Source organism: Trachurus japonicus, chromosome 2 (genome assembly GCF_045865225.1).
Source record: "Trachurus japonicus isolate A0001 chromosome 2, Traja_1.0".
NCBI classification, from domain to species: domain Eukaryota; kingdom Metazoa; phylum Chordata; class Actinopteri; order Carangiformes; family Carangidae; genus Trachurus; species Trachurus japonicus.
Window position 1 is genome coordinate 11,124,937 of NC_140908.1, and position 24,731 is coordinate 11,149,667.

Genomic DNA, 24,731 nt, shown 5'->3' on the forward strand with positions numbered 1-24,731 from the left:
TGCTTCCCCAAACACACACACACACAGACATGACCCACATGTCGCCTCTTCATTCAATCAGCTGGACGTCCAATTAACTGTGGCCAGTGCTGTAGAGCTGGTAATTTCCCAGGAATGTCCACACACATGTTTCGAGGGGTTTCTCCTATTGGCGTCACATGGAGCACCAAATGACTCAACCCCTTGTCTGTGTTCCTGGATGCTCAGATTGGAGCAGAGATGTCTCCAGTTGGACATTTCAGCACTTAAATCAGTGCACATGGGTGTACACATGTGACAGAAAACAAGACTCCACGGGCAGGCTATTTCAGTGTTAGATTATAATTCGGACAAAACCCTGTCTCTGTTTGGCTTCGTACGGCTTCTGAAGCTCTCGGCTGGATCAATCAGGTTTTAGCTGTCGTATGTTTAGGATTTGGTGGCGATGAGAGCACAGTTAACAGGTTTTCTTTCTCTGTGTGCAAACACAAAGTGTGTTCAATGCCCTCGGACACTGGGCAAGTTAATCCTCATGTAGCGTCTCTGGACCCACAGAGGGTGGGGCTTTGCTGACAGTCTGGAGGTTGAGGGTTTAACCAGCAGGTCGCCTGCTTTCTCAACAATGAGGACTATAGGAGAGCAGCACAGGAGGTCCACTTAAGGGGGCGTAAAGAGGATTTTTTAGGGTAGGAATGGGGCCAGAAAGGTCTTTAGATGTCTGGAACAATAGGTCAAAATTAGAGGAAGGATGTGCAGATGTGTAGGCTATGTAATAAATCATTTAGAAACTATAAAAACAATAAAATAAGAGCAGTGTTCACTATTATATAAAAAATACAGTTTGTTCAGTGTAAAAAAAAAAGAATTATTCCATCAGGCCCAAACACGTTATTGACAGGTCACAATGTAAAGAATGGCCTCTATATTTGTGCCTTCTAACACAAATAGATGTAGTTAATCCACATGTGATCCCCTGGCCTACGAGTACATCCTGTACCCACGGCAGCGAGCTTTAAGAAAACACCTTTTGTCAATGGAACGGGATTTGCGAAAGTGCCATCTGGACTCAGGAGCAGGAGATGGACTCAATGGCTGAGCGTGTGATCCACACAGTCCAGCCGGCCGCTCAGAGGTCAGGGTCTGGGATCAGACTGACCGGGTGGAGGGGCCTTTAAATAGATATACACAGACCCAAGATCAAAGGCAACTGATTAGATCTGCCCAAGGACAACCCCCGAGAGAAAAAATCTTAATGTTTCCCTTTGAGTTTTTCTAATTTGATTTTAACTCACTCGAAGCTAAAACAACAGAGGGAAATACTCCGACAGCCATAATCAGTGTTGCATTAAAGAAGTTCAAAAGAAACTCAGCTCTCTCTTCTTCTCTGCAGATAAACGGGAGGAAAAGCGTAGCCTAGAAAATGTTTCTAAAAATATCACATACACACTGAGCTGCTTTACCTTCAGGTTAAAATTTGGCCTTGAAATTAAACATCAGCCACTGAAGCAGTTGAAGCCAAGTCTTATGAGCCTGGACCGGTTTACGTACTAGAATATTAATATGTGTGGCTGGTTTTATTATATTCAACTGTATTGGCTTTAGTACAGTGAGAAAAAACACTGCTGAGTGTGTATTACTACACTAAAGGAACAGTATGTAAGAAATCTAAAGCAAATAGTCGTAAAATCATCCTATGTATATATACAGCTCCTTTAAGGCCTGTTATGTAACACAAAACAGATGAAATGTGTCTATAAATATAGCATAACAAAAATGTATCTATTTATTTATAGATATTAATCCTAACTGGAGATTAAAATGCAGATACTGTGCAATAGATTGTGTATAATAATAACTGATCAAAGTTTGAATTTCTTCTTCCCTTTAAAACAACATGTTGGTGAATCTTTTTTTTAAAATTACTATTATTATAATATAGAATAAAATAGTAATCAGTGCTTTTTTTGTAGCGACATTAAAATCGAAACACAACCAGAGCCAGTGTAAAACATTATTTAAAAACTATTTACACACAAAAACCACTAAATTCAAGTCACATCTGACTGAAGGTGAATGCCTGCACTGCAAACCCCCGTTTTCAACCACAACAGCTCTCTGCGCTCCCGCTTTTGTCCTGGCTTAACAGCGTGCAGGTCCACGTGAGGTAAAAGTGGGCGGAGCAACTACGACATTGCTTTAGGGGGCTCGGTCATATGTAACCAATGGGAGGTCCTCATATAGGGAGGTAGTAGTCTGGTGCATATGTAATGAGGGGTAGTGAGGAAGCAGCCATTCATGCTTCTAACTGGGAAGTGTGGGTCAACTGGGAGGCAGTGCAGGCTGCTGATTGGCTGAGAAAACAGCAGCATCAACTGATTTTACATTGTAGGGACCTCACTTTACACCTTGAGAAGAAAAAATGCAATCTAAACTCAACCAGTCAGACTTATTCAGAGAAAGAAAAGCGAAACAGTCCTTTTTGCTTTTCGTTTTTATTTTTATTTGAGGTGCAACTGTCTAGTGCAATTTTAATGTCACATTTGTGATGGGCTGAGGAACATGCACAAACATCGACATACTTCTGCTAGGCATTTTCCTTTTTTTTTTCTTTCTTTATCGCCAAGTGTCTCGTTTTTGTGTTCAGCGCACCCGGTTGCACTATGAGCAACTCAAACACTTGGCTGTACAAAAGACAAAAAAAGAAGAAGTAAAGTAAAACAAAAAACAAAAACAAGAAAAACAAAGACATAGTCATTCATTTAAAAAAAGAAAAAAACTACACGCGTCCCCAAATGGAAAACAGAGTCCAGATCATTTGAGCGAGTGAGTTTTAAGCGGCGGCAGAGGAGAGTTCACGTACAGTACGAGGCCGTGTGTCACTGCAGGAGAGACAGCATCTTAGTGTGGAGGTAAATATTCCTCTTGTGGTCCCACCCTGAGTAATGACATCACAGGTAGTTCAAAACCTGGCAAACCATAGATATATATATATTTATATATATATATATACACATACAAATATATGAATAAAATAACTAAAAAAAGCTTATATATGTATCTATGGTTAGAAACCAGGCACTTGAGTTAAATTGGAAATTTTTCATATGTACAAAGTTCACTACCTAGAAACAGTCATGTCCTATTTATTCACCTCTCTGTTATTTATTTTTACAGACCACTAGGACATTTATTACAACAATAAGAGCGAAAACATAAACAGACAAAACCAAATCCTAATCCGATCCCAGCCTTCCCTTAAAAAAAACATTAATTCCCTGCATAAATGTTTAATGCTCCATTCAAAGAAGGGGGAGGGTGCGTCAAGGGGTGGGGACGGCGACGTGAGCCTCCACAAGAACACGGGGTTCTCAAAGTGAACAACGAGACGCAGCTAATATATATTTAATATTTATCTTAATGACCCCGCCCTCAACGCAGAAAAAGCTCGTCGTCTGTCTTGGGATACTGTGAGGACTGAGACCAAGAGAAAAAAAGTCCGCTGGTTAATTTGACTCCCATTCCAGATGGGCTGTAAAAGTTCGTCCGCTGTCGACCGCCGTCTGAAAAAAGTGCAAAAGGAAAAGAAAGAAGAAAGAAAGAAGCAGATGACAAGTAAAAAAAAAGAAGAAAAAACGGTGCAGACGGGCAGCGATGACGGGGCGGGGCGGGGGGAAAGTGGCGGGGTGGGCGGGGCAAGACGATGGCACACTTTGCACGGTTCACGAGGGATTCGACGGGCGCCGGCGGGAGCGTGCAGCGTGCTCCCCCCTGATTGGCCCGAGCTCCTCGTCAGCTCTGTCCCTTCTCCTTGTCGTTATCATCATCATCATCATCATCACCAAAACGACGGCGATTGTCTGAAGCAGGTAAAAGTCGGGGAGACGGAAAGCGGACGCTCGCACACGCCGGTCGGTGCAACTCCAAAGTCTTTCAATTAAATAAAAAATGTGCAACAAAAGGAAAAGTTGTTTCGTCGTCCGGTGGAGTTGAAGTGTCCTAGAGACGGTGGCATAGTCGGTCTTGATGCTAGAGTTAGTTCACAGTATGGCAAGACTTCCTTCCTCCTCCTCCTCCTCCTTCTCTTCCTTCTCTTTCCATCCTCCATGTCGCTCATCTTCAGGAGGCTCTGCTCTGCAGCTACGCCGACGGGCCGGAGCTCTGTGTGGAGGGGAGGGCTTGCGTGGGTCCGACGGGTCCCGGGAGCATGGGCTGCTGGCCGGTGCCGGTCGGGGAGCCGCCGGTCTGGACCTGCGCCTGGAACTGGGCCATCTGCTCGGGGCTGGCCAGGTTCTTCAGCAGGTTGTTCTCCTGCTCCAGCTGAGAGTTGCGCTCAATCAGCTCTTTGATCTGCTCCTTCAGCACCTCCACCTCCTCGCGCACCGCGTACATCAGGTGGCTCTTGACCAGGTCCTGTGGACAGAGGGGGGAGAGGTCAGGTTAATAATTATTCATCATACTCCTCCTTCCATATCTAGGCAAGAAAACATCCCATCAAACTACATATCTGTAGCTGAGAGCAGCCTCCTTATTATTACACAGTATAAACGTCCCTCTGTGCTTTTTTGGACCTTTTTATCCATTTTTCTTTTTTAATTTGCTGATAATTTTGGCTAAAGCTATGGATTTCTGCAAGAAAGTTTCTTTTTTGACAATTTTTTTGAAATCTAATATACACTGGTAACACTTTTTGCACCCTTTGGGGTCCCTCGTGTCCAAAAAAAGCAGGAAAAAATATTGATATCTGATGATTTTATAGCAGTTCTTTTCATGGTCCATTTAGATAGAAATTGGAGGAACCTACAAGGGTTAAATTGCACCACAAAATAAACTATCAATCACCAAAGGGATCGGTCAAGATTAATCTGGGAACAGTGATTCAACGAAAAGTGCAAAATGTTGTTTAGCTCCAGCTTTTTGCTGCTTCTTTCCATGTATATCATAAAAAATTGAACACTGAATGGATATGGAAGAGATAAGACACCTGAAGGCATCATTGTGGACACAAGATGTTTTTTTCCTCCCTGAAGACTAAATTAATTAATCATCAAGAAAATATGAACCAGATAAATTAATGCCTCGAGCTGAATAACTTCTGTACCATAACAAAAAAAAGTGGCACAAAAGATGAGAATGACTGTCCCTTGCAGACATAATACGACTCATCACTTTGTGTCCTCCTGACTGAGCCATCCTCATCTTACACATTTTCTATTTTAGTAAAAAAATGTATTTCTGCAAAAACCCGTTCCTCTGTTTATAAACCAGCGCCACAGGAGGAGAGACGTCTGGCATAAAAACAGCTGAAGGAAAACCTGAGTCAGAGAACGCGCCGTTACAGTGTGACATCAGGGTGCAAAGGCTAAATTGGCATCGTAAATCACTGGCGTCTTGCACAGCACATTCCTGCTGTCACAGTGTGGGAGGAGGAGGAGGAGGAGGAGGAGGAGGAGGAGGAGGAGGAAGAGGAGGAGTGGATGCACAAAATGATCTGCTCGGGAAAAGTGCTGGAGACACGCAGCTTGGTGTCGGGCTGCGCTCCCATGATGATGCTTAGAGCAATTTGTCGTGCCAGCCTGCTGCTGCTGAGAGGAGAGGAGAGGAGGGGAGGGTGGGGGGGGATTTGGGTTTAATAATCTGAGCATCCCCTCCTCTGTGTGGACCCGCCCCTCCTGCCACACTCCTCCCCCTCCTCCTCCTCCCTGCTCCGGGAACAAAATGTTCCTGCACCGCGGTGGGAGGAGCCAATGGCCGGTCGAGTTATTTATACCGAGCCAAGGGGAGGCTGCCGCTTGCCTAGCAACACGGGACAGGGAGGGAGAAAGAGGAGAGGAGAGGGGAGAGGGGAGGGGAGGGGGTAGCGTGTGAACCCTAGCCTGGCCCACATCAAGTTGCCAACAAGCCGGAGGTCATCGGTCCAATTCGTGACAGAGCAGGAAGCCCCTGTTGCCTCCCATTCACACATCAGCAAGTGCACATTTTTTCATCTGCGGTTTCATTTTCCAATAATCATCTCTCCACATTCATTCATTCATTCATTCATTGCTCATGTTGATCTGTGTCCTCTCTGATAGCTATTATTACCTAGTCATAACACTCATAAAACCATCTACTAATTATGACCGGAGGGTTATTATAACTGTTAGAAAAATGAAAGCAAAAGTGTAGAGTCCACATCAGTCCCTGGGTTACATAACAGCAGCAGCACATACATGTAAAGCATGATGAGCCTATTTACAAACACAGTGCGGCTGGTGTGAGAATTAGAGTGGGGGGGTGAGGGGAGGGGGGACTGCAGCTTACCATGGCTTGTTCAATCTTGTTGTCTATGGCCACCACACTGGCACCAGAGGAGCTGAAAGAGAGGAGGGAGAGCATGAGCATCAACACTGCAGAGTGGGGATGAAGGGAAAAAAAAAATCTCCATCAAGGACAAACTTATTGACATTTGCGGTTTGATGCAGCCAAATGAAAAATAAACAGCACATCGACATGTTTTTATGAAGTGGTGAATAAATACATTATGGTGAGGGTCTGTGACAAAGCGAAACAAACGCAGGTCGACTCGAAACCGCAGGTTTTTTTCTGACTTTGATGGCGGAGAATCAATGAGGCGACATTACGTGGATGTTGCCTCATTTTATCCTCCCGCACATCGACGGGGTGTAAATGTAAAAAAAAAAGACAAAAAAAAGGAGGAATAAGAAAAAGAAAAGGAAGAAGCCTCCGTGACATTTACCTATTGTCGAGCCGGACCGACGCGCTCTCCTTCCCGAGCACAGAAGACAGAAACGAAATCGAGAAATTCCTCAGTTGACAAACGCCAAGGTCCATCGCCACTGTGTAACACTGGGAGTTCATGCTACCCCGTCCGTTTAAAACCCCACCACCACCACCAGAGTCATCGTCGGCTATGCAGAAGACCGGGAGTCCAGTGGTATAAAAGTAGAAAAAAAGCGCATTATTGTGGGGGTCTGGGTCTGGGTCTGGGTCTGGGTCTGGGGGGGCACGACCGCTGCGATCGCGGCCGGGACAGTGCACACAAAGACTGAAGGGGACGGCGGGCTGCAGCTCGGCTCAACGCGGCTCTCTCTCTCTCTGGATAATCACATGCAGCACAACAGCAGCAGCGAGCCGCCCGATTGGCTGAGGCGGGGGCTCATTAGCATAATCTATGGGCGAGCGGCGAATCGGCGTCGCGGATTGGACGAGAGGTTGGGAATAATGCATGCAACATCCTCTCTCTCTCTCTCTACCTGCAGCACCGTCCTCTATATATAAAAAGCCCGCGTCCAAAAGATACACAGTCCACACCACAGAGAGGAATTTAACAACGCACATCTGATTTTTGTTTTGTCTCCAGTTGTGCTGCTATTTCAGGTTTTATGCTAAAAAAAAAAAAGTGTGTGTTCTGCAAACTTTGCTCAACAATCACACACTGCAATGTGGAACAATGTCGCCACCTATCGGTTGTAACGCTGCAGGGACTCGCTTCATGTAATTTGAGGAAAGCATAATCAATTGGGCCAGGGCGGTGGGTGACCCTGTGGTAAAAGTGACTAAAAGCTGACCTCAGCACTGTCCAGCTGTCACCACCAGAGCAAATAAACACAGAGAGAGAGGTGGAAGAAGAGGAGGGGTCAGATGGCCGGACGTCTTTGTCCTCCTCACATCAGTTTGATTGAAACGGGAACACTCTGTGCTTTACAGTAGAAACAGGAGCGAGTCTCTGTTAATAAGACTCTCAAATACTTAGAGGGAGGACTTCCTGCTCTGTTTTGTTTATATCTTTGTCTCATTTCTATACATTTTTTGTGTTTTTTTTTTGCATTGTTTGTCAGAGAAATGAAGATTTCAAACATGTCACCTTGGACTAAATGTGATATCTGACCTTTCTTCGCCTAAATAATCATTGGTCAAATGGGGGGAAAAAATGCACACATTTACCCTAGGTCAAAATGAGGTCAAAATAAAAGCATTGTTACCACAATCTAAAATCAATAATGCGTAGAATAGATAATAGATCTGTGCTACTATTGATTAACCACACCCTCTGTTACATTATTGATAATAAAGCCCCATCAAGGAGAATTGTTTTCAATCATTTGATTGAATCTTGGGGTGTAAGTTACTCCATAGCCATCAGATCAATACGTGACTTGAGTGTCTTATCAGTAAAAGGTACACTAATGTGAGCTGACGGTGTGAGGTGTGTGCAGGCGTGGGCTCGTGGTCACTATGGAGACCAACAGGCTGGACGACGGCAAACAAAGAACAGGAAGTACATTAAGATAAAGAGACTGAAACCAAAACCGTCGTCAGGTGTCCGGCTCTGATACACTTTATTTTAACAATTCTTCTGACCTGAGCTGATTGACATCTCACTGCTGTCCATTCACACACACAGTTGACACCATCAGGACAAGGAGACACACACATACACACATGCTCAGCAGCTTTGGCTGTGTTTAAAGCTCTAAGCAGCAGTGGGGCGATCTTTGTCTGTCTGCACGTCCAGAGCTTCACCCTTCAGACACCTGTCCTGCTGTAAGCACCTTAGCTGTTATATCTGTCTCAGGAAGTAGACTGTGCATCAGCGTGGAGGTTTGGAGATCAGAAACACGTCTGAGGAGCAAAAACAAAAGCACCTTGGCCTCGTCTCCAGCTCTGACACTGACTTTGACTGTTTGTTTATGGGGGAACACTGGACAGAACACCTCTGTTACCTCTGCTTTCTTTCTTCCAGAGGAGATTATTCAAGTATGCTGATGTACAATGTGTGAAACATATGAATGTATACTGCAATTTAACACTGCAGGGGGAAATTACAAATTAGGAGCTGGCTGCCAGATGTAGGAGAAAGTGTTTATTGGGTTTGACTGAAGTCTATCAGTGGCCATCAGTGGTTACAAAGGTAGAGCAAATGAACATGTTGCATATCTTGGCAACGTGAAATAAAAAGTGAAAGCAGGTAGGCGGGAATTTTCTGGGGATTTCTATCTGGTCTGAAGCAGGTTGAGTGTGTGTGTGAACAGCGAGCTATAGCTACGCTCTCATACTCACACACGCACACACACAGTCATGCATAGAAACATGCATATTGCAGAAGCAGGAACATTCTGTCCTCGTTCGCTCCGTCCGACCCCTTCAGGGCAGCTGGGCGGGAGTTTGAACGCACCGGGGTGATGTTGCCGCCACGATTTGTTGCTGCAGGGAGGACAGGGCTGGTGCTGCGTTCATGTGTGGTTTGATTGAGTAATTGCTGGTGTTTGGATTCATCAACATCTTTTCCACCTGAGGACTTGTTGTACTTGTTGTATTCTTTCTTTTTTTTTTAACCCCTCTCAATGCAAAACAACACCCAGACGAGATTGAACCGACTGAACGCCACCACAACAACACCACTCACGACAAATCAGACAGATACATGAGGAACAACCCCCGACTAATTTAACCCCTGGGCTGCTGCAGACCACATGACAACACTACAGGCATGGTTACCTCGTCAGATGCTTCTCCAGCTCCCAGAAGAGCAGCTTTAGGGCCATGGCGTCCCTGCCCTGAGCTCGTCCTGCCCCGGTCAGCCCTTTCTCCCTCATTGATGCTCTCAAGTGCTGGACCCCCCCTTCCTCCTCTGCTGCACCCACCCCGCCAAAATCTCTCCAAAACAAACACCACCACTACCGCCGCTCCTTCCCTGTCCTCCTGACCTACACCCTTTGACCCCGACCCCTTGCTCCCCTCAGTTCTGGGAGCTTCACATAGGGGAGTCTAACCAACAATGGAGACCAGGATAGTAGTAAAGGGGATGGGAGTGGGAGTGTGTATGTGCGCGTTCAGCGGGAGCGCGCATGTGTAGGTTAAGTCTTCCCGATTGCCCCTTAACTAAGCCCGAACAACATACACGCTCTCAGGCGATTGGCTGGCACAGTGGTGGGAGATGGTGATGTCACCGCATAAGGAAGTCATGTCACCTCCCCTCGTTTCTGTTGTTATGTAAACTGTCGGCAAGGATTAAGGTGATCCGTCCAATAGGATGAGCTACTTTTGACCACACACCCCCCTGCTGGCTCGCTCGTGGCCACCGATAGGCCACGCCCTGCTGGCTCGCTCGTGGCCACCGCCTTCACGTTCTTTTCTGTTTTGTTTCCTGCAGCATCCTCTCTCTGGTGGTGGTGGTGGGGGGGCACAGGAGTGGTACCCAGCTCCTTCTGTGACTTTATAGTGCAGCTGTGTTTAAATAATAGAAAACACACACCTCCTACATTCGCTCACATTGCTGAGAAGTTATCTCGTGTGTGTGTGTCGGAGCAGGCGTGCCTTCACCCGGCCTGTCACTCTTCATCAGTGGATGGACACTGAACACACACACACACACACACACACACACATATACACACATACACACACACATTAACAGTATGGGTCCTCACAGGAGCACGCCTCACGTGTACCTCCATGCTGGCTCGCACGCAGCAGCCTGGACAAAGGCGATCAAGACAACAACATGGCCGGCGAAGCGGTCGATCAAAAAGCAGTGATGCCGGGCGAAATAACACAACTCAATGGTGGAAAAAAACCCCAAACAAACACTTTATTGGTTTGTCGAGCAGAGGAAGTGTGGAGAACAAAGAGGTAGAGGCCACCCTGGTTGAAGATGGCGCGCACTTGCTGGGAGGAGGAGGAGGGTGGGGGGGGCACAAAATGGAGGCGAAGGGGGCAAGCTCTGAGAGTTTGTTGGTGGGATTCAGCTCGGCGCGTGCGGTTGATGTTATTAACCTCATTAGGTGGAGGTTCACATCTTCTTTTCTACCCTCAACTGTATGCGTCGCTAATCCCAGAAATGATTGACAGCCAGAAACAAGAGCGGTGACAAAATGGGACATCAAGAAGATGTAGCAGATGTTCAAAAAGTACAATTACGGATGAGTTTAAATTGTTTGTTTAAAAGTTTATGATGCTAAATCCTTTACATTTGAAATGTGCACCGCTTCATAATGAAAACTGTACATTGTGTACTTGCTGTACATCAGTGTACGCATGCTCACTTAGGAACAAAAGGCTCAAAAGTGGTCTGGGAGGAAGCGCTCGCTGATGTGTAGATGGTGTATACAGCGAATGGCCGACGGCGCAGCAGACTCGGCCCAGCCAATGGCAAGAGGCCCTGACGTCACGGCATCGCTGATAGCCCAGATGGGATGCTCTCATTCATTATGAGCCGTCGTCCATCTAAAGCTTGTATATGTACAAAAGGGCTGACCCATATATAACCTCAGCTTTACGTTAAAGCTTAAAGGGGACATATAATGGAAATATCACTTTTTGAAGGCTCTTTAACTAATATGTAGGTGTTTTCTTGCCTTCTGGCCCCCAAAATGTGAGAATTGACAAAACAATCTGTTCCCTCAGTTGTCTGATAATGATGTAACTAGGATTCAAATTTGCATAATGCCACCCCTACCTGGGACCGGTAGAAGGGGTTAATTTGCATTTAAAGGGACCAGTCGTTCTGAACAGGGCTGTTTTAAGAGGATGAAAAGTGCTGTGATGTTTGATTCTTGGGGTATTTTGACCAAAGCACGTCACAGACATGTCTTTAAGACACATGGGAACTATTTGAATTTGTGGAAAGGGGGCATGATATGTCTCCTTTAATATATATTTACTATATAAGTACTACACTTGAAAGGAAATGGTGGAATATTTCCCGACCGAGACGGCAACAGTTTACTTCCCTTCACTGCCAAATGAAAATCTTATTGGCTCGGCTATCTTGTTGATGTTCCTCCAAGGTATCAGAGTGTATAAGACGGGTAATGAGTTCTCTCACTTGCCCGACTGTGGATAAGACTATTAACAGCCAGAGCTCATTTTAACTCGCCCTTAAGCCTTCGACACACCGGCAATGTCACCCATCACAAAACACCTTCCATTCAACACAGCCAGATGGCTTCATGTTCCAGCTTCTCTAATAAGGGTCACTGAACATATCTGAACAGGAGAGAGAAGAGATGGCGGTGCACATCTACACCACACCCTGTGGAGCTTACGTAAGTGTGGATGTGTGGCAGCAGAAGATGTGGAAGGTGGGGAAAAAAAGAAAGAAAAAGGAACAGATGGTACTCGCTTTGCCCACATGTTTAAAAATATAAAGTTTCATTGCAAAACAAGGAGTGAATTATGTCTGAGAGGTGACACCTATCTTTAAAAACCCACAATATGGTCGTTTTTACACCATGGAGTAAAATAACTAGGTTACAGACGTGAGAAATCCTGTTGTGTATCAACACAGCCATCGAGACGACTTCAGATAAGTGAGGAAATCCCAGAGCTAGCAGAGGATAAGACGTCTTCAACCTCTGGTGGCTTGATGTGCCAGCAAAGCCAAAAATCAATAGCGCAAACGGCAACCTAAATGCCTTCTGGTGTATTTGCAGTACAGTTATAGTCTCCATCCCTTCTCCTCCCGCCCCCTTTTACCTCCCTTCATCCATGTTCTCTCTCTCTCTCTCTCTCACAAAAGTGTCCAGCTGAGTGTAAGTAACATTTCCGCTGTGGTTTATTGTGTGGGTTTTTCTTTTTTTCGAGAGAAGGCAGAGCCGGGGCTCGCTCAGCTCTTGCTGTGTGAGGTCCTGAAAAAGCTCCAGCTCTGCCACACTACTGTAATTTACATAGAAAAAGTATGAAAGGGTTTGATAACGCAGGACGTTACAAAGCAATTAGGGATGTGATTGGGAACATAATTAAAGTAATCTCCGCAAATACCTCAACACAACTGGAAGCTATCATCTTATTTTACCACACTCACTTTTTATATCTCTCCACAAATAATGTTCCCCCGCTTCTATTTATTTCTATCTTGGGCCTCAATCCCTCGTCCCCCTCCATCAGCTTTTATGCTGTCCTCGAGCACTTGGGAAATGTGAGCTTGTGTGTGTCTGTACAAGTGCTGTGCATCCCATTTGTGTGTGTGAGAGAGAGAGAGAGAAAGGCTATGTATGCAGACTGGCAGAATCCGGTTTGGGAGGCTTTTAACACTGGCATTTACACAGTGGAGAATCAAAGCAGAAAGCAAGATCAAGCCAACTGCACACACACAAACACACACACACACCTTTCTTAATCAAAGACGGTGTCTTCTTACTTTCAAAATTTAAATTAAAAAGAGAGGATGCCAGAAACAATCAATGGTGGTTTTGTTGGATTATATAACTGCATCTGGACCTGCAGCATGCAAGGTATAAATTAAATCGTTAATATGTGAAATCAAAAGTGGTGCTTGAACTTGTTTATCACTGGAGATGATCTCCCTGGGTCTTTGCCCAAATACAGACAAAATAAAGAAGCGGAGCCGCCCCGATGCTCAAACAGCTCTCATGGCATCACAGCGCTTCAGGGCAGCGGTTCTCTGGAGCGTAAGTGAATCGGTCTCTGCCATGCACGCAATGCCTTGGCTTACATAACCGATCTCTGTACCATATGGGCCATGAAAGAGAGGGAAAGAGCGGGAAGGAGACTCTCTGACTGAGATCCAACATCTCTACCAGCAGCTCAGTGAACGGCGCAGACATGCCTTGTTCTTCTGATGGATGAGGTATTCACTTAACAGCATGCTCACATGTTTCCCATGCACTGCGAAGGGCACACACAAATAAAAATAACAGGGGAGACATTTAAAAAATGCGAAGCGCCTATCGCATTGGTCGAGGCCATTGAATTGCACACAAAAAAGCAGGGAACTGAGAAGCTGTTTTGCAGTAAAATAACACAAAGATCACTAAACTATTTGTCATTTTGAATGGTTGATCTATTCATGTTTGGTTTCAGCAGTGCATCCACAAGCAAATGAAGGAAAAGACAAGAGCTTGTGCATCAATTTTGAATTTGGCAAAAAAAAAGAAGTGGAGATTAAAGGATTAAACAAAACCTACAGATATCCAATCTCCTAACACCACACACTGGTAAAAAAGCATCTTCATATGTTCACATCAGCCACATTAAAACCAGTATGTGTAGGATTTGTTGTGATAAAAGTTATGACTGCACACCGAGGCATACAAAAACGGTTTGCAAATGTTCTCGTCCAAAATTGCCCTGCAGTCTCACTCTAATCCCACACTGTTAAATAAATATTATACATCCAAATATTACGACACACTGACGACAGAAATCGTCACAGGAAGCAATGTGGCCGCCCCCCCCGAACCCACCCACCCCTCAGTCACATGGATCTGCACAGTGTTTCTGTTTTAAGGTTGGAGGGCTCGGTGTCAACGTAAACACGGTGAGAAAGTCCACAGTCAGTGCTTCTTCCCAGTGGCGGTGGGGGGAGCTTTACTCGAGTCTCCCTGCAGCATGCGGGGGCTTCATGTGGTGGGCCATGTGTGTTTCCACAGTGGGAAGAGTCCAGACTCTGACACTGAACAGTCAGAACGGGCTTTTACGCAGAACTGTTATTATTTCTCTTTACAAGAAGCGTCACGGCTGGGGAGAATAAATATTTTTCTTTGACGGGGAGTGCAGTAGTCAGGTTACTGAGTAGGAGTCTGAAATTTTCCTTCAGAAGTAAATCAAAAAAAGGAGGTAGAGAGGTTCTTGTTTCTGATTTTGTTTTATTTTTGGTATGATTGTTTTACTGTCTATAGGTTATATGTATACATGTGATTTGTGTGCATGTGTATGATTGAAAACCAAATTAAAAAAAAGGGGAAAAAAAGTTGTTTGATGATTAATTCATCATCTACGCAGTTTAATAGTTAAAGCCAATACCTCAACACATATTTTTCCATATTTAATAGGAGAAATAAGTTCAAGTACCACTCAATGGTTAAGACAGATGTTGTCGAGCCTACCACTGGAAAGAATCACTTACATACTGAAGGCCAAACAACACATATTTGAATGTATATGGAGGCCCTTCATTGAATATGTCAAGGACTCAGACATAACAGACAATCAAATCAATGACTAATAGCTGTGGATATAGCAGTTTCCAAGATTGTGATTATTATTATCTTTAATTTTTTATTATTGTCCTTTTTCTTTTTCTTTTTTCTTTCAGATACCAGTAGTTTTTCATTGTATCATTTGATAGGACCTCACTAAGTGGTGTAAATCATCTGCTTAAATAACATGAGAAGCATATTGTTCTGTGTGATTATTTGTTTTATGTTGTGTTTTGAACATAATAAGGCAGCTAACATATGCTGTATGACATGTTGCAGGAATGTCAAAGACTGTATTTCCCTTTCTTGGACTGGCACAAGACGGACGAAAGCGAAAGCATTTACCAAGAATGTTTTCATTAATCAAGAACGAAAGTCAGAGGTCAGAAGACGATCAGATACCGTTGTAGTTACGACCATAAACGATGCCAACTAGCGATCCGGCGGCGTTATTCCCATGACCCACCGGGCAGCGTCCGGGAAACCAGGAAATGCTGGGCGAGTTGACCACTAAATAATAATATCAAAATAACTATAAAGACAAAACGATATATTTATCGAAAATGGATCCATTAACATGTGTGTGGGTAACGTAGATTCATCCACATTAATATGAGACTCTTTTATAACCAAAAGCAAACTTCTATGGGGGCTCTTTAAACTTTTGCAAATGAAAGGATTTCTTAAGAAAAAGCTGCTCAGGACTGAACTGTCTCAGCTGGAGTTTTGGCACAGACGGTTCAATAATAGGTTCTGACATATTAATTGCATTTCTTTCCGGTTGTTAAGTCAAAGTACAGGCAGATATATGACTGTGAGAAGCAAGAGGGTAGAATTACTATATACTGTGAAGGAGGGAATGACAGAGAGAATGAAAATTACAGTACATGTGTCAGACCAGTGCTGGTGGAATAAATAGTTAAACCAGAAATGCTTCCTCTCCTCCTCTTTGCTCGTGTTTTTACACTCGGGGGTGAAAAGCCTAAAGGGGAAAAAGCTGTGCTGTGCCATTAAAAAGTCCTCTCCTTATAAACACCTTCCACTTCACACACATGCCTGCACCATAAACCACGCTGACAAATCAACTCAAACACGCCACAGACGTGCAAGGACGTACATTTCATCCTCTCTGGCCTGTGACTCTCCTCAAGAAGGCACAAGGCGCGCAAACGTGACACGTGTATACTCTGCCCCCCACCCCCCCCCACCCCCACCCCCACACTGCCCTCCCCTCCAACGCTGCCAAAAATGAATCTGTCAGAGCCGGATGACATCCTGATCAGGCTGCGTTACATCAAAATTACACTTAAGCGACATGCTTCAAAAACATTTTCCCATCAAATCTAAAGTACAACTGAAATGTTACAGTGTCGCAGAGCGTGTAGAAATATTCGGACCACCAACGTGCAAAACAGAATAACTGTTCGGGCTTTGATAACAATTATATTCTCATTTATAAATTAAAATAGAAACTTAAACTAACAACTCAAATGCCTGCTGATTAATCTTCTGTCCATATCCGGATTGGTTTATCAGATATGTTATCTATCTTTACTAGATGTAATGAATAAAATAATAACAGTGTGTTTTATTATGTGAACTTGTATTTTGCATGTGTTCAGGATGACGGTGTTAATCTCTGCTCTATTAAAAAAAAAAAAGACAAAACAGCACGTGACTGGATAAAAGTATGTCACGATTGCCTGGGAATGATTTCGGCAGCACATATTTTAAAAACTAGGACAGATCTAAAGGGCATCTCCAGAATAAGCATTTCTGACTCATTTGGGCACGCTCGCATGAATCCGTCCATGGGAAGAGGGAAGAGTGAATCAGTGGATCCCTTAAAATAAGCACACCCACTGTGATACAAACCCTGACGGAGGGTATACTGTATCAAAAGCTGGAGCTTTCTGCAAGCCAGTATCCACACTGATCAGACATGCAACACCCAGCGCTGACAGCAAGAACACAGGGTCACACGTGAAGATCTAAAACAATTCATACACTCGTGATTCATCCATTGTGTGCAGGAAGGACATCTCCACTTAGCTGCGAGGCACATTTTAGGTCAGTGATTCTCAAAGCACGTTATATAAACAACCAACTGTCGAGCTGGAGGGGAGGATTTATGGACCGATGCCGCCACCTTGTGGGGAAACAGCAGAACAGCAGTCCAATAACAAGATAGACTAAAGTGGAATGACAGTGGATTTAATGTCTCTACTGAAGCGTGACTCGGTGTCATGTCTCATTAACAGGAGAATGACTTGATAATCTTCAGGTGCAATTAGCTGTGGTTGACAGGCAAAGGGTGGGAACTACAAGAATACATAAATACATGAAAAAATGTGCTGCTTTCTGACTTACAACTGATCCAAACAGGTATATCGACACCATAAAACAGAAACCTGCCATACGTGCTCAACTTTACAAGACAAAAGCCTCAAATATGTCCCGTATATGCTGCACACATGACGTGTCGTGTGTACCGCCTGGAAACTGTCAGTCCGCTCAGAGTTCCTGTAAAAGCACGTCTGCTTTCTGCCCCGAGGTAACAACCAGGGGGGCTGACAGTGATGGGTATCGTGCTACACACAAAACAGAGAGGTCCTGGACTCAAATATCAGAGTTCATCTTCAAAGACTTTCTAAAGATCCTTTATAAATGAAAAACGTCAAACTAATTTCCAGGGCAAATCATCCCTCAATTTTGTAAAGAATTGCCCTTGGGTAAAAATATGGGCTTTGTACAAGTAGACACTCGGATATAGAAACTTCGCTTTATGACAGATAGACTATTATGGCATTAAATAGTTACATTTGCAACCAATTGAATCTGATAAAAGAGAAAATGACAAATAAAAATAGTCCTTTAAGGAACTAAGACCTGAATGTGCGTAGATAATAATATTCTAGGTCTGAGAGTTTGATTCTCACTCAGCACAAAGTGAAGTGAACTTTAATATGCAAAAGTCAACATAGTCCAGTGTTTAGTCATTTCAGCGTGTATAAACCATGCAGTGGTGCACCTACCATTCTTATCTAGGGTGTGTTCAGGTGAGCACGTTCAGCTATGACTCACTGATGCGTTTAACAATAGTTGGATTAATTATTTTTTATAATAGTGTACAAAGTGACAATACGATCACCCTTTATAACCTTTCCTGGAAACCAACAGAGGCCATCAAAAGTCCTGGCGGTGGCTTTCTGAGCACTTGTTTATGTTTTTATCTCAAGTCGAACAGGCCAATATATCTAAAATGACAGGTGGCTTAGTATCATTTAAAACACATATTTAACATCAAAAGAGATCAGGCAACACATAAAAGCAGAGGAGTGTAGTTCATTGCCAGAAAAAACAAACCTCAAACAGCTGACTATCACTATGTCAAAGCAATAAACCTCTTTAAGAACGAAGGCTTAGCCCGGGACGGCAAATGCAGAGTTGACTGGTTTTCTTTAATCTCCCTTTGGCAGACCTCACCGATCGCTGAAAAGACAGTCATGATTGACTAATGATTGTCACTTTGTGCTGAAGCCATAAACTCGTGACCGCTCTGTTGTGTTTGAACTCTGTTTACCTCAACTCCTGCTTTAAAGAGAACGTTGTTTATACAAAAAGAAAAAGGTGTCAAGAACATTTTATAGGCAGATAATCACTGGCTTGCACATCTCACTTTTATGGCTCCAAAAGAATGAGATCATGCACATTACCTGTCCTATAAAATGCACAAAATGAACCCGCTGACGCCTCCCAAGTGTTTGACAGCCAAGTAAATGTCAAAGAGATAGAAAGATACGACATTCGTGCGGTGTTTTTAAACAAATCAGCACAAAGATCCACACGTTACCATGCTTCCCCTTTAAATTTCTATTTCATTTCTAGATTCCTGTGGTGACTAAAACACAGAAGACTATTCTTGCATGGAAATCATTTATAAATTGCAATAAAAATGAACAATATAGTACTACACAATTGAAGCGTTTGTAGGGTCTAATTTTAGTTTGGGCTCGTTGCCAGCATCACACTGAACTGGAGGAAAGACCAACTGACGAATAAACGTATGCTACGCAGCGTCTCCTGTGTTGCTCCAAATCAAACCAGCCGACAGCTGAGAGCTAATAGAAATATTTTGTTTCCTGTTTGTAAGGCTACAGATCCCTGAGTGATGACATATTCATTCATCTGTTTGTCACGTTATGTTTCTCTGGGTGGTTGTTAGCGTTTGAAACAAAGAAAGGTGTGTAGATGTGTCATACACATTTACGTATATATACTGTATACACTGTGGACAGATACTGACAGATGTCCTTCAGTCAAATTATACCAGCAGCAACCTGCAGGCTGAAATTTCACCCGGAGAAGCACGAGGACGTGGTGAAAGCACTGATTAATAGGACTGTCCTCAGAGTGCTCACTGCCATCCGTCTCACTGCCGCTAATAAAAACTGACAGCAAGCAGGTGAAAAGAGAACGAGCAGAGTCCTGCAAAACACAGACACACCCTCAAAATCAGCGCTCCAACAGCATGCCATGCACACTTTGACAGATTAAACATTTTCATGTTCATGACAGCTTAAAAAAGAACCAGTATTGAGCTCTGGGTCCTGGACAACGACTGATTACAGATCACTGTAAACTCTATGATGAATTTGGACAGAATAACATTTTGTACCCAGAGCAGTTACGAGAAAAATCGTTCATCAGCCCCCACTTAACTACTGCACTGTAAACAAAACACTTACATCAATGCAAAACTAGTGTGTGTGTGTTCATTTATCACTCCGGTCCTACTGCAGCGGCCTGCTTCAATGTGGGCAACCTGTCACCGCTGATACAGGTATGACTGGGCAGAACTATGCAAGTCTGGTCGCTTTTCCTCTGTTTTGCTAACCCTCCTCCTGGCCATGTGCATTTGTTTACAACGAAGCCAGCGAAAAATCAATCCATGGAGTGGTGGGTGTTACAATGTTTACATTTATGTAGTCTTATCTGTCATAAACAAAAGATTGCGGGTTACAGAGCAGGTAGGTGAAAGGAAGGTAAAAATGTAGCATGGCAACCGGAATAATCCTGCTTAGTTCCTCTTTAAATCAGTGTACCGACGCTGTTTACCTGTCTATATACACTGCACCGCACACTTTGCTCTCGCTCGCTCTCATTTGCAAATACGTGTGACAGGGGAAAAACCTGCAGACTTCACTGCTGCATGTGACTGCGGGGAAAGGAGAGTGTCCAGGAGAATAGTTTGGACAACCGACTTGATGCACCGAGGCCTGCGAGACGAAGGGAGCGACACATGAGGATAAAACACATGACAAGACAGAGAGAAAACAGTGACAGTAACAGTAACACAGAACCGAATAACAGCATGACTATAAACAAAGCAGACCAACACGCCAAGACCGTCCGTGGCTGCGGGACAGGGGCTGATTGACGAGGAGAAAACCGACGGCTAGACAGAAACGCGCTTGCAGAGGAAGGCATGCAGATGCCATGCAAAACACACACACACACAGTCATGATGGGGTGCCACAAATGCTGACAAAGGCCTCCACATAAAATACAGCCCGGCTCTGTCTGCAGCTGAGAATGACTGAAACTACGTCAACAGTTAGCTATCACACCCAGCGCCTCTCTACTCCCTGAACCCAGACACGATCTGGACAGCTGAAATTAAATTAAAATCACTTTAACTCTCCAGCAAACTGTCACGCTGCCAACTGGACGGGAAATATATTTAGCTGTTCACTCTACAACCACTTAACTGATCTTTACTATGCTTCTCAGTTCTGATGTACATGGATTTGTGCATTACTGGGAATAAAACTGAGCCGTGCATTTACTGCAAAACAATTAAGTAACGTCACAGTGTCCTTTAGCTGTGTTTCCTGGGTGAGGCTGACCATACTTCGTTGAACTCCCTGGGTACCCTGCAGGTGTTATTGTTGTACTCACAACATGAATCTCCTGCTTAACCAGAACACAGGGCAGCACGGTGGTAACACTAGACTGCTGCCACAACAGCGCTTCTTGTTTCTCTGCAGCCACAGTTGATCAGATTCTGGGGGATCATCAACTCTATTTAAACCAAACCTGTGCAACCACTTTTTGAGCAGCAAATCTACTGCAACATCGACACAGGGTTAAACCATTCTGCAGCTCCCTCGGGATGATGCAAATGAACAGATCCAGTGTCTAATAAAAGACCAAACCTAAGGGGAGAAGGTGGGAAGAGGGAGGCAAAGACTCAATGAGTTTGGAAGGACAGCGTGAGGCAGTATGACAGGGGAAACGTGGCCTTACTGGCCGTGTGCTAATGGAGGTAGATGTGTGTGATGCTACGGGGTCAACCGAGGCGACGCATCTGCTGAGTCACTGGCTCCCTCAGTGACTCAGCAGCTCCACTGCTTCTATTCCAGCCACTGATATTTTTGCTACGACGACAATGTCCAGTGAGCTCACGTGACAGGGGCTCAAATAAATGTGAGGTTGAAATTGTAAAGACAGAAATCAGAAATGCATTTGCAGAATGATGTAACATGCAGAGCTACAGTTTCGATGGTCAAAAAAAAAAGAGGACTTTGTAATTCAAGCTTGGCTGCTTCAGAGATGTGACGAGACAAGCATACAGTACGTGTCCAGACCACTGATTCTTTTTTTTTTCTGTAAAAATCAGCATCTGTTTCAATATTACTGCAGAAGAAAAATAATTTGTACTTTCCCCTGAACGACAATAAACCAGGATCAGCTATATGATCTTGGGTGACATCATGATAAACAGCTTTGGCAGCGCTGGCCGCCCATCCTCACCTGTCCTCCTCTCCTTCAGCATGCTGAGTCCTGAGTCCTGCAGCAGCAGCGGCCATGAAAGCGCTGGCCTCCGACATCCCCATGTGGGCCAGCGTTCCAGCGGCGCCGCCGGTCTCCGCGGACCCGTCTCCGCCCGTTGCTACCCCGAACCTGGGCAGAGCCAGCAGGCCTTGGTGCTGGAGCAGAAGCTTCTGGGCGTCTTCCAGGTGGGAGCTTCTCGTCGCGTAGCCCACCCCTCCGGCGGAGACGTGGGCGAGGTTGGCGCCCGGGGTGAGAAGGGGCTGAAGGTCGGCTTGTAGCGCGGTCAGAGGCATGTAGGGGGTCCCGTGGGTGGCAGCAGCAGAGGGGGGCTGGATTTGCGACTGCGGGTGGTGGGCTTGGGGTTGAGACGGGAGGGTCTGCTGCTGTCCTGTAGCGAAAGCTGCTTGGGCGGGTTGGGCTACCTGACCCGGATGGGGCAACTGCTGGGTAACGCCGACAGGTGGTTGCGTTATGGAGATTCCCGTCGTGACATGCGGCAGCGGAGGCTGGACCTGAGTCTGGAAGGGAGCGGTGGGCTGGATGAAGTCCGGCTGACGGACAGCCCCTTGGGTCAGGACCCCCGGTTGGAGCTGAGGGTAAACTCCTTGGGTTTGAACCTGGTGAGGATCCACAGCGTAGGGCAACTGCTGGGCCTGTGGTGCAACCTGTGGAGTTGCGGCCACTGGTTTTGGCATGTGAACTCCACCGATGACCTCTGGGGGCGACACGTAGGTCAGAGGGGTGGTCTGAGCCAGGGCCTGCGGGGGGCTCTGCATGGCTTGTGGGCTGGTGAAGTCCTGGGTGGGGGGCTGATAGGGCTGCAGCGTGTGCAGCGGCTGCACAGCAGGTACGCCCGGGCTGATCCCGGGGGCGCTCGTCTCGCTCTCTACAGTCAATTCCGCGCCTTTCGACGCCTCTGACGTAGCGGGGTGCGACACCTCCTTCTCGTAATACTCTGTACACGTCCACCTCCCTTTACGGAAGGGCTCGGAGTTAGTGTCCAGCTTGACCACCCTAAAACGAGAGCCAGTAGCCGCCTGGGTTTGGGTGGGCTGGGTCTGAGTGTTGGGAGCAGCAGCAGCAGCAGCAGCAGTAGTTGAGCCGGTTCCTCCAGCGACAGGAGCGACTTGCCCACTCACACTAGTGTTGTCAAAACCTGCAGGCCCAGCAGAAGGAACTGCAGCAGCGGCAGACACGTTAGATATATTCACACCGCCCTGTAGATGCGGATCCGTGGCTGTCTCAGCGGCAATAGGGGCCGAGGGCTGGGTCGGGTTAGTGTTGTCCAACGGTGGCGGCCTCTGGAACTGGCTGGACCCGGCTTTGGAGGCCAGAGCTGGGCTGGAAGTAGCCACGGGGGCAACGGGAAGAGCGGGCACAGGGGGTTCACCTCCCAGGCTGTCAGAGTGCTGATGGTGGGGATGCTGAGGATAATAATGATGCATGGTCCCGTTAACCATGGAGGTGTGCTGCTGCTGAGACCCCTGGGGGATGGAATGAGGGTGGAGGGGCTCGTTGGGCGACACAATCCCAGGAGTGTCCACCCCATGGAGACTGTTCAGCGTCTCATCGGAGGAGCTCCTGTCCGGCACGCCTGTGTCCGTGGCCCTGGACACAGACACGTCCAGCATATCGGAGGAGGAGAGGTCTTCGGTGTGTGACTCATCCATGTCGTCGTAGCTCTCCGTGTCGTCGGCCAAACTGTTGTTGCCGCTCACGTTGATCTGAGCCGAGGTGACACTAGTGATTTGGAAACCGCTCTTCTTCTTCACCTGAGCACCGGCCGCTTGAGACTGGGGCTGCTGGTGCTGCTGGTGCTGCTGGTGCTGCTGGTGGTGGTGCAGCCCGGGAGAGGATGATCCTACCTGGGCTGGATTGTCGTCCCCCGCGGTGGCTCCGCTGCTGCCGCTGCTGCCCCTCCTGAAGTGGAAAGCCGTCTTCCTGCTGCCGCTGCCGCTCCCGCTCCCGGGCGGGTCTCCGGGAAAGTCCTGGTGGTGCATCTTTACGGCCGATGAGTTAACTTAACGATGACCAAGAGGTGGCTGGCTGACGGCTGTCTGCGCTAACACGGATGCTAGCTTAGCTGGGTCAGCTGCAGTACCGCGATACTAACGAGCCATAAGTGAGAAGTCAGATGATTTATGTCCTTTAAAAACCAAGCTAAATGTTCCGGGTCTGAGGTTAGGCAGGCCACGCTAGCTTATGAGCAGCTCCTCTTCTTCTTAACACCAGTATTTAACAACAAAAGCCGCTATATTCAATCAAGCAAATTAAATAAACAACGAATGTGAACTGTGGTTAGCCAGCCACTGGTTAGCTTCAAGCTGTGTCGGGATTAGCCACACTCTTGGTGGACGCCTTCACTACTGAATACGATTATTTAACAAACAGTAGTATTCACAATAAAGCATACAGATACAAGTCCAGCCCTTGGTGAGTTAAAGTGCCCTCGGGTTGGACTACAAAGTCGGTGTGGACGCTTCCTAGCTGGCCGGTGAATGTCGCAGGACAGCAGCCGTCGCATCCATTCCTCTCCGCGGACGTCGGGTCTCCCTTTTTCCCCGCTCTCGGAGCAAAAAAAATGAGTCCGATGAAGAATAAACTCCCTCGTATACTCAATAGACAAGTGTTGTCTGGATTATATCCGATAAAAAGTGCTCGCTAAGTCCATCCCGAGGCGTCTTACCGAGTCCCGTGTTTGCTGTATCATTGCCGGTGAACAGCAGCGGCTAACGGGCTGTCAGTCTCAGAGGAGGGAGGGAGGGGGAATGCAAACACAGCGACTGCGCATGCGCGTCTCTGCCCCTGTGTGACGTTCACACTCCCAACAATAAATCGGAATTTACACAACGTAGGTATTCATCCATGACAGGGTGACCTTTTTTATGTATTTAGGAAGGTGGATTTGTTCAGGTACAGGTCGTTCTTTCTTATCTAAACATTTTATTTGGATAATTGTAATATAACAAAAAC

General features: G+C 45.9%; 1 protein-coding gene across 1 annotated transcript; it reads right to left on the minus strand.

The window, feature by feature from the left end:
* Positions 1 to 2,455: 2,455 nt before the first annotated feature.
* Positions 2,456 to 24,519, minus strand: LOC146990869 (TSC22 domain family protein 1). The gene is made up of 3 exons (XM_085800989.1): positions 21,738 to 24,519; positions 6,280 to 6,331; positions 2,456 to 4,389 (listed from the first exon to the last, which is right to left on the minus strand). The coding sequence occupies exons 1-3, from the start codon at positions 23,756 to 23,758 to the stop codon at positions 4,117 to 4,119; spliced, it is 2,346 nt and encodes a 781-aa protein (XP_085657115.1). The 5' UTR covers positions 23,759 to 24,519; the 3' UTR covers positions 2,456 to 4,116.
* Between the last annotated feature and the right edge of the window lie 212 nt (positions 24,520 to 24,731).

What these genes read in the sequence shown, in the direction of transcription:
- LOC146990869 (XM_085800989.1), bottom strand. Translation starts at nt 23,758, where the DNA reads ATGCACCACCAGGACTTTCCCGGAGACCCGCCCGGGAGCGGGAGCGGC. An exon ending in GCTGAAGGAGAGGAGGACAG is followed by an intron (nt 6,332 to 21,737) that starts GTGAGGATGGGC and finishes CCTCTCTTTCAG; the next exon opens with CTCCTCTGGTGCCAGTGTGG. An exon ending in ACAAGATTGAACAAGCCATG is followed by an intron (nt 4,390 to 6,279) that starts GTAAGCTGCAGT and finishes CTCTGTCCACAG; the next exon opens with GACCTGGTCAAGAGCCACCT.